The sequence below is a fragment of the Corythoichthys intestinalis genome, chromosome 12 (genome assembly GCF_030265065.1).
Source record: "Corythoichthys intestinalis isolate RoL2023-P3 chromosome 12, ASM3026506v1, whole genome shotgun sequence".
Lineage (NCBI taxonomy): Eukaryota > Metazoa > Chordata > Actinopteri > Syngnathiformes > Syngnathidae > Corythoichthys > Corythoichthys intestinalis.
Genome location: NC_080406.1, coordinates 33,743,376 through 33,761,133, shown reverse-complemented (window position 1 = coordinate 33,761,133; position 17,758 = coordinate 33,743,376). Strand labels below are relative to the sequence as shown.

The following is a 17,758-nucleotide window of genomic DNA, read 5'->3' as shown; positions in this document are numbered from 1 at the left end:
ATACGGCACAGCCAGGTATCGGTATTGGGGCCAAAAAATGGTATCAGTGCAATACTAGTATTAGGTTATAATACAGTCTAATAATAACAGTTCATATAGATGAAGTTGTGCTGAGAAAAAAAATATATCATGATTTTTTTTTAAATTAAACATTGTAAGCAGTCACTCACAATGTTACTTATTACTTGAGTATTCTTTTCAACAAACTTTTTTACTTGTACTTGAGTAAATTTTTAGATGACTACTTTTACTTAAGTAATATTATCTACGCTACTCTTACTTGAGTAAATTTTTTGGCTACTCTACCCACCTCTGCACCCAATCCATTTGTAACTGACAGGCAGACAAACAGACCAAGCCCGTCAACAGGGGGAGCATTCACATATTTATTTTTTTATTTAAATCATTGTCTAATTAAATATTATGTTTTGCTCAATATATACTTAAAAACTTTAACATATTAAATATTTCAAATATAGTATATTTTATCCTTTTTTTGCACAACGCCCCCGCATCACCACCCCATCTTAGCAGGGAATGGTGTGATCCCGCTGTGGCGCACTCAAGGCTGTACTACGTGCGTGCCCTGAAGCAGGAAATTAAAATCTGTCATCGTTATAAACTCTAAACATGGCGAGTCGTCATAAATCGCGTGCACGGAAAAGAAAAGAAATAAAAAGAAAAAAAGATGAAGATCATAAAGGTGAACGAGAAAAAATAATGTTTTTTAAAAGGGGACAAGAAGTCAGAGAATTAGGGCGAGAGTTGGTTGTGGACGGTGATGTCGGTAAGTGAACAACAGCCGCTAACACAACGTTTACAGATGCGGTCAAAAGTTTACATACACTTGTGAAGAACATAATGTCATGGCTCTCTTGAATTTCCAGTTATTTCTACAACTCTGATTTTTCTCCGATAGAGTGATTGGAACAGATACCTCTTTGTCACAAAAAACATTCATAAAGTTTGGTTTTTTTATGACTTTATTATGGGTTAACAGAAAAAGTGATCAAATCTGCTGTGTCAAAAATATGCATACATGGATCTGAAAAAGCGAATCATTGACTTGAACAAGTCAGGAAAGTCACTTGGAGCCATTTCAAAGCAGCTGCAGGTCCCAAGAGCAATAGTGCAAACAATTGTTTGTAAGTATAAAGTGCATGGCACTGTTTTGTCACTGCCACGATCAGGAAGAAAACGCAAGCTATCACCTGCTGCTGAGAGAAAATTGGTCAGGAGGGTGAAGATTCAACCGAGAATCACCAAAAAGCAGATCTGCCAAGAATTAGAAGCTGCTGGAACACAGGTGTCAGTGTCCACAGTCAAGCGTGTTTTGCATCTCCATGGACTGAGAGGCTGCCGTGCAAGAAGGAAGCCCTTGCTCCAAAAGCGGCACCTTAAGGCTCGACTGAAGTTTGCTGCTGATCACATGGACAAAGATAAGACCTTCTGGAGGAAAGTTCTGTGGTTAGACGAAACAAAAATCGAGCTGTTTGGCCACAATGCCCTGCAATATGTTTGGAGGAGAAAAGGTGAGACCTTTAACCCCAAGTACACCATGCCTACCGTCAAGCACGGTGGTGGTAGTATTATGCTGTGGGCTTGTTTTCCTGCCAATGGAACTGGTGCTTTACAGAGAGTAAATGGGATAATGAAGAAGGAGGATTACATTCAAATTCTTCAAGATAACCTAACGTCATCAGCCCGAAGATTGGGTCTTGGGTTGCCTGGTACACCAGACTCACCGCTGTTCCAGCTATTGAGTCTGGCCACCATTCAGCGGATACAATTTCCAGGGCGGAGCATGCCATAGCAAACAGACAGCGGAGTGGACCAATCAGCGACGGGCAGACGTGACGTTAGTAAAACGACGAGGGCAGGATGAGGGACTTGCGTGCGAAAGTAAACATACGAGGAGAGCGGAGTTTATTCAACATGGCTAGCGCGAAACAGACTGTTGTCAATGACTCGTGTCAATGTGTTTTTGGTCATTTAAAACTGATTTTACCGTGGATTGGAACATATAAGAGGAGTGGTCAAAGATTCAACCAGAAGCTTGCCAGAAGCTTGTGGATGGCTACCAAAAGCGCCTAATTGAAGTGAAAATGGCCAAGGGACATGTTACCAAATATTAGCGCTGCTGTATGTATATTTTTGACCCCGCAGATTTGATCACTTTTTCTGTTCACCCATAATAAAGTCATAAAAGAATCAAACTTCATGAATGTTTTTTGTGACAAAGAAGTATTTGTTCCAATCACTCCATCAGAGAAAAATCAGAGTTGTAGAAATAACTGGAAACTCAAGAGAGCCATGACATTATGTTCTTCACAAGTGTATGTAAACTTTTGACCACAACTGTACATTCGCGATCACCGTGACCAAAGCCCGATTCAAATCTGTCACCGGCCGCTTATAGCCTATTGAGCTGCGTTATGTGCTGCTGGCTGAAAAGAAAAAAAAAAACTTCTCAGATCTCTAATATCTAATGTACGTGTGTGTGAGGGTCAAGTCATCAGCCAATCAAATGTGCGTTTAGGAGGAAAAAATGGACCGGCACATTCAGCAAGCAAAAAGATTTACATGTAAATCTAAACATAATGAGATAATTCACTTAATAAGGGTGGGGTCAATTACAACAATTAAAACATATGGGAAGACAATATAAATTACCTATATAACTGAAGTCAATACATAACGCAAATAAGGTTGCTTAAAAGTTGGTGGGGACAATATGAGCATCCTGAAAAGTTGGTAGTGTTTTGTCCCAACCAACCCTATGCAAACCTGCGCCCTTGCTACATGGGACAATAGATGGAAATTGTTTGTTTATATTGTGTCACAACACATTGTGTTCTGTTAAATTTAACTGTCCATCAGTGGCACCCCCAGGGGGTGGCCAGGGGTGGCCACGGCCACCCCTATAAATTTGTTGGCCACCCCACTGGCCGCCCCGCTTGCCAGTATATCATTAGATTGTTGTAGCATCAGTTATGAAATTTCATCCCAAATGCAAATCTGCCAGCACCTGCTTTTCCCTAATAATCATTTTGTTTTGTTAAATGTAGACCTTATGCCTAATATATACATAACACAATTAAACAGAATTGTTGTGGAAGTCAAAGTTGTTGACTGGACAGTTATGGACTATGCACATTAAATCATTAGTAACATCAAATATTACACAATACACCAAAGTATATCAGTAGCCGTGTCCTTAAGTCTTTCTGATAGTTTTCCCCTGACCTTTTTACTGCAATAATATAATGAAAACCTGAAATGATGGCTTTTAGTTTTGGTGTGCCACCCCAAGATTTTAAGTGGCCCCATCTGGCCACCCATATGAAAAATTTCTGGAGGCGCCACTGCTGTCCATCTCAAATGAAATAATTTGAAATTTTACACTGTCATCGCTTGCAAAGCGTTACAAGGGGGGCTTTAATGGTCTCTTGTCCCCGGGCCACTGTATTAAGTCTGTTGACAGCTCTGAAACACACAGGCAGACTAAAGTTGCAACGCGACCGTTACTTGGTGTGTCCACATAGCGTCACTGCTGTTACGTTTTCCATTGTGAGAGTGGGGACCTAAAACGCCGTTCCCCTAAGAATAGTTGGATGTGAAACATTTCCTTTTCTGCAACGGGAGCGAACGCAGTTAAATCAGTTGAGAGCAAGATGGAAATATCCACGATCAAAGATGAGAGCTAGTGATTGTTGTTTTATTATTAAAGACTGCTGTAATAGAAATCGCTACACACACTGCATTTTGTTTGAAGAATGTGTTGAATCCATAAATAAAAAATCTACGATTAAAAAATGTAAACAACAAAATGCGAGCCGTATCATGACGTCATATCTCATTTGCATACTGCATCATACTTAAACGGTACTCACGGAAGTCGACGCCACTTCTCCTACTACGAATCGACGTGCTTCTTGGTGCATCGCCAGCAGCTGGTGAGTTAACGTGTTATTTTTCGTCAACAGGTCCACTTTAGAAAAATACGTATTTAATCTCTTTCGCTCCGATTTTGAATGTTATTCCGACATACGTGCTTGCCAGGAGCCAAGGAAAAGGCTACTTCGATTAAATGAACAGCTAACAGTAAAGTGGCAAAGTCATTGTTAATGCAGATGAGGATCCAAATGTACTGTCGGGTTGTAAATACAATATTTGTTGATGTGAGCGTGTCGTTGGTGGGCTTCGAGCTCGAGTGTTATCTAGCTTGCTAAAAGGGCGTTGGTTCCTCATCTGCACGTTTCAGCGTCTTCAGTCACATGCTGCGTTTTCTTTGTTTCTCTGGGCTCCACTTTTTTGCCTATTGCCTGCTATGCTTGTTCAGTAATCAAACAAACTGCCTTTTTTTTTTTTTTCTTAGTCTACGCCAACATGTCTGACAAACCCAGTGTCGATGAAGTCACAACCTTTGACAAATCCAAACTGAAGAAGACCGAGACGCATGAGAAGAATACACTGCCAACCAAAGAAAGTAAGTGCACCGTTATTCTCGCCACACATTTGTTTTGCAGCAATTTTTTGAGCATTTTTTTGTTTTGTTTTTCAGCCATTGAGCAGGAGAAGTCTGCATAATGACCAACCCAAAGTTATGTACATTCCACAAGCCCTTCAAGTGAACTTCACCTGCAATGGCTGGCCAAACGCCACATCACTTGGCTGCAAACATCTTTTGGCACAGCTGAGAATGGCTTGTTTACACGGGTCCACGGTCCTGATATGTTTTTGTGGTGGCATCTTCAGGGGAGGATGAGTGGAACCACACCTTGTGATGTGCGAATTCACTCGGCAATGCCTGGAAATGCTTCCACAGAAATTTTTTTTTTCTTTTTTGTAAATCTGGAATACACGTTTAATATGCAAAATAAAAATGTATAAAGGGTCAGTTGTGTGGATTTTATTGGATGAAAGGTTAAGTGATTACTGTTGGAAGCGCATCTGAATAGAATGACAAACTTAACAGCTGTGCCATTCCAGCGAAAAGTTCTGCTTTGGCCTGTACGTGGCTCCCCCGATTCTATTGGATATGAAGTCTAGAAATTGCATGATAGGCAACACTATTCTTACCACGTACACATAGCTGCGCTGAAGGTAAATATCATAGCTGCCATTGACGATGATGGACGTCAATCTCTTTTGAACAATAGAGGCTGGCAGCAAGCCTTCCCAGTTAAAATGGATTGGATGTCTCTTGTTAATAGCAACATTTTCTGTTGGATCCATACTTACCCTTTTGGCTGGTTTCCAGTGCTGTACAACTTGTTTCAGATTTGCAGAGTTTACTGCAATTTACAACCTGTTCAAATTTAATTCACGTTATCTAATAAAGCGTGCTGACATGCACTCAAAGTAAATGGAAAAACAATCGCAAACCTGGCCACAGGGATACAAGTGGTCATCTATATGGACTCTATATGAGAAAGATTTCACTTAACTAGGGCTGACTCAATACAGTATATTCTGATATTTCTTTAAACTTTATACTGTTTAGGATGGGCTTTGAATATCTACTGAAATTTTAACGTGCAAGACAAGTAGTATACATGGCATTCATTAGATGGATGAGTGGTTAACACCTCCACCTCACAGTTATGAGATCAGCTGTTCAATCCCAGGCTCTGACCTTTCTGTGTGGTACTTGCATTTTCTCCCCGTGCCTGTGTGACTTTTCTCCTGGTAGGCTTTCCACCCGTCCCTTGAAATAAGGAATCATTCCGAATTGGGAATTAAAATCCGCATTCCGTATTGAACCAGTACGGAATATATATACATTTCTATGCATTTTAGGAGTTTGGGGGCTGTCCTTTTTTTATTATTGTTTAATCTGTACGGCTTTGGGCGCAAGGGGGTGTCACTTATTTCTATTTCTGAAAGGTGGCGAGCTTATCTCCAGGTACTCTGTTTTGCTCCTTTATCCCAAAAGTATGAATGGTAGGCTGAACACTCTTAATTGTCTGTAGTTTTGAGTGTTTGCGTGCATGATTGTCTCAGTGTGCCCTGCAATTGGCCGGCAACCAATTCAGGGTGGACTCTGCCTACGGCCCATAGTTAACTGGGATAGGCTACAGCACCCCCGCAACCCTTGTAGAATAATAGAATAGAATAGCCCTTTATTGTCATTATACAGTTGTACAATGAAATTGTAGCATGGAAGATGAATGTATGAATAAAAAACAATCAAAGTATTTATGTATGCAAATTTCTTGAGATATCTGATAATGGAGAAAATCATATGGAAACTCAAATAAATGACAGTTTATGGGCACAGCCATTTTGTGACGTCAGTTATACTCACGCACATACACATTGATAAGGTGCATGCGATAATGGGTGTTAATGACATAACAAGGAAGGGTGGCCAATTTGTGATACTCACATTTGATTAGCTAAAATACTATCAGTGTTCTGCAATTCCTTCTACGCGGCGAGACGTGCTACATAATGCTCAATGTGCTTGCGCAAGCAACCGCACGCATGCGCACATTGTTAAAAGCGGCGAGTAGCCTACTCACTATATTTGTTTTTATTGATTTTTTTAAATTACCTTTCATTGCCTCAAAAATACCTTTGCATGTATTTCCCTCTCATACTTTTAACCATTGTGTTTTCTTGTGGTAGCTTTAAAGCAGTGTTGATCTGTTGACCACGTTAGTCACATAGCGTATTTAAAACATCCTTATTTGATATAACTACATTTCAGTATTTTCTTAAGGCATTTTTAGTACGTTCTGCCTTTATGCATCTAAACAAAACAAATTGAAAGCGCATGGAAGTACTTTGGGTGTCACCGATGTAGGACATTTTGGTAGAACACCGGCATGGTAAACATGTTTGCTCGGGCGACCGCTTCCTGGAAATCCTGGCATTTATTTACATTTTTCTTCAATATTACAGATCAGGAAAATGAAATTCTGTGCTTTATTATAATTTTTTTTTAAACTTCTTACACAAGATTCTTACCGCTGGAATGGAAATGATAAAGGTGTTGTCTTTCCGTTTGAAAAAAAACAAGTGTAGTTCAAGTTTGAAATCTTAAGTTTTTAACAACATAGAAGGTGGACTCCAATTAGCTTTTGTCATGCACGTCCTTTATTTGATAGGGTCATTTTCAGAGGGTAATTCTAAGTTACGACTTCACGTTCAGCCATTTTTTAAAATTTTCTATTTCTTCTTCAAGCATTAAGTTGAGCAGGGAAAACGTCTACTCTAAAGGCCAAGTTATGCTTCCACGTCAGACATGCGCCGTCAAGGAAGACCCGATTTACGACCCTGCGCCGTAGCCTCTCTGGCTCCTTTTTTTTTTTTTCCTGACTTCGCGTCGCATCAACGTGAGTGACGTGGTAGAAAAGGACTATGATTGGTCCGCTCAAACTGTTATTTCCGGTTCAGCGCGAAATCACCGCTATTGTCAAACATTATTTTTCTGCACGCAAAAATGGACCAAGCTGACGAGAGTATCAACGGAGAGCAAGGACGACAAGTTCTACAATGTCTCGTCAAGACATTATGAAGATTGCCAAACGGCAAGCAATTTGTGGGAGGAGATTGCTAAAAATACGGGGCTGGAGGTCAGCTAGGGATTAAATTTAAAAAATGGAAGAACCACCGAGACAAGTACAGTATGTGTGTGTTCGGAATCGAATGGCCACACGAAGTGATGACCCAGTCGGCCCAAAAATACCATCGTTTTATCATTTTATGTTGTATTTTTGTTTGGTGCACTTCATCATTTATTGTGTACATATGTTTGTTGTGAGTCTGTTACTTATTTACGCATCACACTTCAAGTATATGAAGAATAAAGCACATGTTTGATGTCAAAAGAGTTGTTTTGATGTTTAATTTTCAACAACAGACAGTTCACACACAATACATCATCACTGATTGAGAGTGCCTCCGTGCTTTTATGATAACGTTAACATCAAGGCTTCCAACGCAGTTTGGGAAGTTCCATAGACGCCAGAAATCTGCTATGGCTTCCCACTGGCTGGTTGTAGGACACGGCAAACAAATAAGGCTGGAGGGCTTTGCAGACCTCGGACAAAACGCTGGACGCAGTGCTCCACGCCAGTTTGAAGCTAGCCGCTACAGCTAGCTGGTCTCCACCCGAGGCTAGAATTCTATGCGGCATCAAAATTTGGACAGATCACCTCGAAACCGTCTTCTGCGTCGCCTGCGCCTCAACATTTGTATGATCAACATTTATTCAGTGGTGATGAGCTGAAGATCCACATTCAAGCGTTCCATCTTGCATTGTTTATTTTTTCTCCGTTAAACTACACAAGAGGAAGTCAACAAGCATGCCCCAAAACCGTACAAACAACGCCAAACCCCTCTAGTGGCTTGGCGGTTAATTACAGAGCAACGCGTTCCCTCACCGCAGAACTATCAAATGTCAAATGACGCCGTAGTCGCTGCGCCGTCACCGCAACCCGGGAGCATTACTAAGGCTTAAGGCTAGGTCCATACTGCAGGTCTTAAAGCACAAATCCGATTTTTTCGTGTTTTTCCAACTCGAGTGAGGCATCAACTTTGCGGTCTGAACGGGACAACTCATATAGAAGTGGACCATTTCAAATCCGATCTGGGTCACTTTCTTATGTGGTTGGAATCCGATCTGGGCCACATTTTTTCAGAATGTCACGGCAGTCTGAACTTTCAAGTCTCCCAAATCGGAATTCATGCAGCAAATACGTCATCAAAGAGCGAAAGAGACAGGGCACTACAGTCACGGTGCAGCTGTGCGTTATCGCCTAGCTTGAGCAATATTTCAAGATTGCTTACACGGCCGAGAGTCGGGGCAAACTGTCTGTATGTGTGTGTGTCAGGTACGGACAGTGCGTGCATGCTATCGATCCATATAAACTTTGAATATAAGACTAAACGGGGATTATTTATGTCTGTTATGTGTGTCCTGTTTTTGGAAATCAAAATATGATCACCTTTGAATGATGTTGAGCCAGCATGTGTGGTCATTTGTTTTGATGCTCCTGCGCATGCGGGTCGATTTCCTCAGCGCATTTCGGACTGCTAATGGCGTACCACACGCAGGCTATTTTTAGACCGTGACGTCGCATCGCAAAGCGGAAGTAAAGCCGAAGTGGGACATTATAGACCCACCCTCGCATAGACCCAACGTAAAAAGTGCTACTTTTCTCCGGTAATCTTTCAAAAACGAACATGCCGATCACGCATTGCTTTTTTGGAACTTGTAGAAACGACTCTAGACATTACGACACATGAAGGATGTTTTCTTCATACGTTTCCGGAAACCAAAAACTCGAAAGGGAAAAATGTGAAGACCGAATCAACTTGCGCGGACTTTAACACCAGCTCGGTGAATCCATTCGCATTTCATATGCAGTAAACATTATGTTGGGTTGGCACGGTCTTTCAGAGGACAAAGAGGTAAGCCATTTTTATATTTTTAACTTACTGTTTTTAGCGTAACGTTGTGCCGTACTGCTTCTGTCTGGCAATAAATGACCTGAAAAGAATTACAATGGTATCCGTTTCTTATTAGTAAGGGGGAAGTGTAAATAAATTATAGGATTAAGATGTGTTATCAATGAAAAAATTAAAAGTGTTCGTTGGCTGTAACTGAGTAGCATTTGCGATCACTACACAAAGCTAACTAAATCACCCCCAAGAACGGTAAGAGACGTAGGACAACCAGAGGATATATAAGAAAGACAGGGCTGATGGTAAAGGCTAGCTTGTTGAAACAGGAGAATGTCATTGTCAGTCGCGTCGATAAAAAAGTTAAAGCTATGCTTAGGTCGGCTCGTTTTTTTTGTCTTTTTCAGCCTTCGACACTAAAGCCATTTTTTTAACTGAACATTTTTATGTTCTTCCACATCTTTGCCAGTGAATTTGGCACCAGGCACATCATTTTCGTAGAGAATTGGTAGGATTAACTCTGTAAGCATCTCCTTCGTACACGATTTCCATTCATTTCCTATTAGGGACAAACGGTGGCTTGTCCTTACTTAGCAACAGTAGCTAATGTCATGAATATTAACGAGCGGAAGTGACGTGTTGCTTGCGGTACGCCATTAGTGCGCATGCGTGATACTTGAACAGGCTCACTGGACAAAGGCAATCTGACCGGGCATGACAGATATGACAAAAAATCGGATTTGTGCATTAGGACCTGCGGTATGAATCTAGCCTAATTGGCTGTGCCCAGTTGTCATACACAGTTCCGACACGTTTGATTTAGAAAACACGCTCACCGAACTTATCCTCACATTTATCGCAATAAACTATCACGATCATATAATTGTCCTGCCCTACCATAAAGATCCCTCCATGGAATATTTTCACTTTTTGCCATTGATACTAATAAAATAGAATAGTCTTTATATTTGGAAAATTGACCAAATTATCAAATCATGAAAAAGTAATCGCACGATAATCGATATATTGCAAGAAGAAAAACACTTCTGATGCAGTTATTATTATAAAAAAAAAAAAACTCAATTGAAATGACATCTATGTTCACTGATTTCTTTTGCTGAGTTGATACAAAACAGTATTGATCTCTAATGACGCACACTGGGAAATATCACTATGACACATGACATAGTATTGTTTTGAGCAGTCCTATGAGAGCATAAATATCCTGAAGCTATCTCATGAAAATTATTGTTTTCCTAGAGTCGCTTTGACTGCCCTTTCTGCAGTTTTTTTTTTTTTTTAACACAATCCAGTGAGCTAATCATCAAAATTGCAATGCTAGCAGATAGCGATAAAAGTTCTGAGAACACCCAACAAGTCAATGTGGTTTTGTGGTTTGCAGGTCAGCTGATTGCAAGAAACATTCCCCTCAGGGTTTGGAAAGTTTGGGGGAAGGGACTAGTGCAGTGAAAGAATGTTGCTTCGAGTTAAGGCATGTTTTGGGGATGGGCCTCACAACAGTGGGACATTTTTAGAACCGACGTTGATAAATAGTGTGGTAATTTGAAATCAAAATAGTGCGGTAATTTGAAATCGCAAATACAATAGCGGTTTTATACTAAAATAGTTATAGTATTAACTCGTTCCCTACCATTGACAGCAATAGACATCCCAAATTATTTGAAATAGAAGGCTTAGAAATAAATGATTGCTGCCAACCAAATGGATTGGACGTCAGTTGCTGTCAATGGCAGACAATGAGTCAACTAATTTACCAAAAAATGTTTCAAAAAATGGCGCAAAAGTTACTGAGGCTACAGTACTCTCTCTCTAGAAGAGGCTGATAGCCAGAACAGGAAGTCACACAAACACACATGAAGGAAATGACTCAGAAAAACAGCACAATAATGAATACAAGACAAGCATGTTCATACGGAGTAATTTCACATGAGGGTCTGTATCCTGTATTAGAGCATATATTGGAGAGAAACAAAACCTTTCAATTCTTTGCAAATAGACACATCCAGACAAATCATTTAGGACTGAAATTCAGGACAAAGTCATTTGCAGCAACACAATTAATTTACAATATACATGACAAATTAACTGAATTTGCGCCTTGCAAATATATGATTAAAACCTAAACCTGAGGCAATTTGGTTAGTCTTTAACAGTCCACTAGGAGAAGAACACCTCCCTTTTGTCTTCTTTATCTTACTCGTGGTGGGAAGATTCTGTGCCGCTATTATCGGATAGTTGGACACAAAAGTTGAGGGCGTGAGCTCCCTACTCCAGTCGTACTCCTGTAGCTACAATGGCTTTTTGTGACCGAAACATTCTTTGTACTTTATTTCAAATTTAAGATTTGTTTAAAGATATAGCTAGAAAGAAATTACTTCGATATTGAACTTGAGAAGAACAGGCTACTTTGTAAATGTGTGGCCTTCAAGCCAAAACAAGTGAAGTTGTACAACCAGTTCATTCCTGTCTAAGGGCTCTTTATAATATAATGGGCAATTACGGTAAATTCTTTTTGTTTGGTGCCTTTTGTAGTTGAAAAGTGCATAGCAAGGAAGTCAGCCAAGGAGCATTCTGGCTTGTTATGTGAAACATTAGAACTCACTAAGTAAGGGAGGAAGAGCTGTGGAGAGACGGGACATTCCAAAACCTTGAATCATATGAACTTGTGAAAAAATGTCTCTAAACAACTTGGAAGTGCTTGTCCTTAAAGTAAATGGGGTCCTACTAGACTCTGAGTGCGCCCAGCAAACAGTTGGCTTTGTATACAGTACAAATGAAAAGGCCTCTCTCCACTTGACATGTCAATTTAAATGATAGCATTTAATTGCTGCCTTCCCATAATTGTCCTGACTTGTGGATTATTATCTTTGGTGAGTAATTACAATTTCATAAAACATGTAAGCATGCCCACAAAGAGGAACCATTGCATGAATTATAGCACAATAACTATTTGACATGTCTATAATTATGTATTATGCCTGCCCATATTATAATACTTGCAACAAACATACAACCTAAATTGTTTTATTTTACCATGCAATGCAAAGAAAGGCAAGATGAACAAAGATATATTTCTAATAATAGTTTTCAAACAAATTAAGCAATATTTAATAATTTCCCGTAACCCTTATTACCTTTCTCGGCACACTAGTGCACCACAGCACTTGGGCTGGGAATCATTTCCCTTAGAGTATGTAATTTGTATACTAAACGGCAATGAGCAAAACAGGTCTGAACAGATGACAACAATGTGAAAATTGTTTTTGTCCCCTTCAAACAAGCAGGCTTAAATTCTTTTTGTCACCTATAGATTAGTTAAGTGATATGCTCACTTTTCTTTCACCAGACTTCAATCACAACAGTCGATTCTGTCGGCATCCATATTTTCCGGCCCTTAAATGCATATATTTCAACTATAAAGTCAATGTTTTTTGTGTGAAAAGCTCAAAGTAACATTTTTGACACGCTATTAAGTATTAACTCATTAGCTGCTATTGACTGTGCTAGACAAACTAGAGGTGCTCTAAAAATGAACTATTTTTTACTAGGGCTGTCAAACGATTAAAATTTTTAATCGAGTTAATCACAGCTTCAAAATTAATTAATCGTAATTAATCGCAATTCAAACCATCTATAAAATATGCCATATTTTTCTGTAAATTATTGTTGCAATGGAAAGATAAGACACAAGACGGATATATACATTTAACATACTGTACATAAGTACTGTATTTGTTTATTATAACAATAAATCAACAAGATGGCATTAACATTAACATTCTGTTAAAGCGATCCATGGATAGAAAGACTTGTTCTAGTTGACTAGTTGACTAGTTCTTGACTAGTTCTTAAAAGATAAATGTTAGTACAAGTTATAGAATTTTTATATTAAAATCCCAGCAGAGGGCGACAAAACACCAAAAAACACAAGTAACAAGTGGACATGACAATGTGCTGTCATTTTAATCTGTTTGAGCGGGGCATGTGTGTTAATTGCGTCTAATATTGTAACGTGATTATTTAAAATATTAATTACCGCCCTGTAACGTGATAATTTTGACAGCATTAGTTTTTACATTAATCATTGAGTAACTTTTTCATATAACCATTTTCAGTCCTCTGAAAAAATAGGACATCCTATGGAAGCCTGTGTGTTTTCTAACATATTTGGTCATATGGATATTTAATATCAATTTTAACAATCTTGAGAGATTCAAGTAATAGAACTAAACAATTAGAATGGAAAAAATATATATTTTTATAACTCTCTGTAGTTAAATGCAAATGTAATTCTAAATAAATGCAATTTCTGTTAAGAAATAAATTTGAAAAAAAATCTCACACACAGGGGTATCACATCAGGTACACATGATTTGAACATCATTACCCAGTGTTTTGAAGAAGGCTTGCCTTATTTATACCTCACATTTAGTTTGGTGTGCCTCTGACTGTTGAAGTGAAAGAAAACACCATGGTGAGATCAAAGTGCAAGGAGGAAACCTTTGTTCTCCAAACAGAACATGAAGGCCAGACTGAAGTTTGTCAGAGGCTGAAAATATGAATGTAGACAAAGACCAGTACTTCTGGAATAATGTTCTTTGGACAGATGAATCTAAAATTGAATTATTTGGATACCAGAACAGAAGACATGTTTGGCGTAAATCCAATACAGCATTCCAGGAAAAAAAAAAAAAAAAAAAACTCATGCCCACTGTGAAGCATGGAGATGGGAGTGTTGGTTTGGGGATGCTTTGCTACAGCAGGACCTGGCCAGCTCACCATCATAGAATCCACCATAAATTCTATCATATATCTGAGGGTGCTTGAGGAACATATGAGATAATCTGTGAAGAGAAGCAAAACTGGACCCTGCAACATGACAATGACCCAAAACATACCAGTAAATCCACCAAGGACTAGCTGAAAAGGTCCTGGAATGGCCAAGTCAAAGCCCAGATCTTAATCCCATTCAGATGGTGTGGGGGGGCTTGAAACGGGCTGTACATGCAAGAAACCCCTCAAACATCTCACATCTGAAAGTATTCGACATTAAGGAGTGGGGCAAACTTTCTTCATACCGATGTGAAAGACTGGCAGGTCGCTAAAAAAAAGCATCTCACTGAAGTTAATTCAGCCAAAGGGTGGAATACTAGCTATGAGGTGGTAGGGTCTTCTAACTTTTTCTTCAGTTAGAATATGCATTTTGTTGATATATTTGGCTTAATGAGTACAACAATGTTTTTTTATTTGTTTGTTTACCTGCAATTAAGTCACTTCTTTCTTTTCCAGAGATTGAGAAAAACAAGATCAGACATACTGTATGTAAACATTTCTTAATAAAGAACTGAATATTTCATGGGGTGTCCTAATTTTTTCACATGACTTTACAATGCTGAAACTCAGGGAACAACTCCCCAACCTTTTGACTGTTGTAACAGCTTTATCTAAAAATAAATATACAAATAACTCATTGGCTGCTATTGACAGCGTTAAAATTGATTTTATGTCTATTGCTGTCAATGGCAGTGAATGAATTAAGTGAAGCGTGTCGTTATAATAAAGGAAGCTCAATGAAAGTAGCAAAGACAGAGCACAATATATGAGGAACAAAGTAAAATCAACCGTTTCTTGCATTGAAAACAATCAATGATCAGTGAAAGATTATATTTCTGTACCAATGGAAAGATAGCTGAGATTCAAACCCCAACAACTCCAGCTCAAAAGCATAATGTCAAAATCCAAATATCACAACATATTGTATTTCACAACATTTCAAAACACATAGCTGAGAGTTAGTAAGAGACTAAGAATGTCAGCTTCTTTGAACCTCTCGAAGTCTCGAAGTTTTTTTTTTTTTTTTTTTTTTTTTTTTTTTTTTTTTGCAATCCAAGTATAAATTAGACAGATGTGTCCTGGCGGCAATGCAGTGTAGTGTAATGCAAAGTGACATGTTCATGCAAGCTCTCAGCAGAAAGCGAGAGCGAAAGAGAGAGCGGAGTAGTATCTCTAGCTGTGAATGTGGCAACTCAAACCCTCCCCAATGTCTCTATGTACATTCAGTATATACAATGCATGTTAGGACTAGAGCAAATGTTTCAAGCTTGTGCAAGAAATAATAGAATTCTGACAGGAAGACAGAAGGAAGTAAATGAACGATCACGCCCCAATGTGCAAAAGGGGGAACACAGAGATTGCGTGACAGTTTTGATCATGTGATTCCTCCTTGGGGAAGAAAATGATGTGCTTGAAAAGGCTGCTCGATGTAAATATGAACTCTGAAGGCGAGAGTGAACATGTAATTTATCATTGCATTAAAGCAACTACCTCTATTGAAGGAGATAGACGTCCAATCCATTTGTACTGGGAGAGATGGCAGCAATCACTCGCTGCCAGCCCTCTCAGTTCAAATAGATTGGATGTCTATCTCATTCAATGGCAGCCACTGATTTGAGTATATAAGGCATATGGGAAAAAACACAAAACTCTATAATCAACACTGCACCAGTCCCCAAAAATCTAAAAGATTTACAGGGTCAGGCAACACCTTGTAATAATGACCTTCAAGTGAAAGACAGATGCTCAAAGTATTCAAGCTTTCAAATTTCTTGGACCTTTGATAATAAAGAAAATAACGCTGGCATGGCATTATAGACCATGTTCAAAGGGCAGGGCAGATTTAAACCAATCATCAGTGATTGGGCATACGCCTGACTTAAATTGTTTGGTAAAAAATGGTTTCAAGTGCTCTTTAAGTCTCCTTAGACAGAGGGTTCACTTACTTTTCCCCCCTTCTGCCATTGTTTGCATGCTATCCTCATTAAAATATGAAAACCTATAAATGTTTGGGTGTTTTTAGTTAAAGCAGACACAGTTTTTACATCTGTGTCATTTTTACAAAGATCAGATCACATTTGATGGTGATTTAATGCAGAAATATGAGAAGTTCCAAAAGGTTCAAATACTTTTTCATACCACTGTAGTACTGCTCCAGTATTAAAAAAAATATCTCTTCCTGTGTCGGACGGCCACTTAGTGGAAATAACATATTTTACTTATGTTTTTATCCATTATAACACATCAGGGGAAAAAATTGTTTCTTTAATTTATTAAACTTTTTTTCTGCTGGGATGGACATGATAAAGCTGTTGTCTGACCCTTTAAAGTTGTATGGAGTCAAATGCATTGAGCTCAATGCACAAAAACTCTGGTCAAATTTAGAGGTGCAACATTTAATCGACAACTAATCGATTAGCAAATTAATCGACAACTATTTTGCTCACCAATTAATCCTTTACAACCTTCTTCATCTTAAACTCTTGAAATTATAACATACATATAACTTCTCAATCAATTGTAAATCTTATCTGATTTCTTCACTATATTTTTGTTAAGTCAAAGTAGGACATAACCAAAAATGTGCTTTTACTTTGGAAAGCAAAAATTCACATTTTGCCAATTTTCAGACATCTTACTTTCTAAACTAACGTCTTAATATGGCTGCAACAACTAATCGACAAAATCGATTAATAAATTAGTTGCCAACTAATTTAATAATTGATATAGTTGTTGTTGAAGCTGTAATAAAATATTATTTTTGAATAAAATAGTCATCCATTTTGTCTTCATTGTTACCTCCAACATGGCTAAAACAACTTAACGGTAAATTGTGAGGGTAATTTAAAAAAGTGACATCTATCCGATTAATCGAGTAATCGTTTGATTACTCGTCCGATTAATGTATATGAAAATAATCGTTAGTTGCAGCCCTAATCAAATTGGTTCACCTGGGCAAGACAAATGGGGCAAGAGGAGTGCAGACGAGAAAAGGAGATTTTAAGAAACATACAAACGAGTAAACAGAAACATGGAACATGAGAAAACAGGACATATAATGAAAATAAAGGCAATCCAATTTTAATAATCCAAAAATGATTCTGTGACACTTAAGGTGTCCTCTTCAGTGTTAGGCACGTTACTTTAAAAAAGTAATTAGTTATAGTTACTCACTACTTCTTCCAAAAAGTAACTGAGTTAGTAACTGAATTACTCTATAGTAAAAGTAACTAGTTACCAGGGAATGTAATCATTTCCGTTACTTTAAAAAGAAGTTGTTGTATGTCAAAGAATTTGAAATTTTCTGAGCAGTATTCGAGTCAGTTGAATAGAGAAGAACATACAGGTAGTTGTGTTGTAGAACCTTGTCATATTTATTGCACCTCACCAGCAACAGATTTATCCTACACTTGAAGTTCAACAAAAATAAACAGTAAGCAATATAGTAAAATAACAATCAGCAGTAAACAATATAAAGTGAGTTTAATCA

At 38.5% G+C, this 17,758-nt stretch overlaps 2 protein-coding genes across 2 annotated transcripts in view; both read left to right on the top strand.

The window, feature by feature from the left end:
• LOC130926705 (epidermal growth factor-like protein 6) overlaps positions 1-17,758 on the top strand; it is a 56,377-nt gene that overhangs the window by 14,788 nt on the left and 23,831 nt on the right. The window lies entirely within an intron of this gene.
• tmsb4x (thymosin beta 4 X-linked) lies at positions 3,797-4,900 on the top strand. The gene is made up of 3 exons (XM_057851801.1): positions 3,797-3,956; positions 4,379-4,489; positions 4,565-4,900. Exons 2-3 carry the CDS (start codon positions 4,390-4,392, stop codon positions 4,588-4,590), a joined length of 126 nt encoding a protein of 41 aa, XP_057707784.1. The 5' UTR covers positions 3,797-3,956; positions 4,379-4,389; the 3' UTR covers positions 4,591-4,900.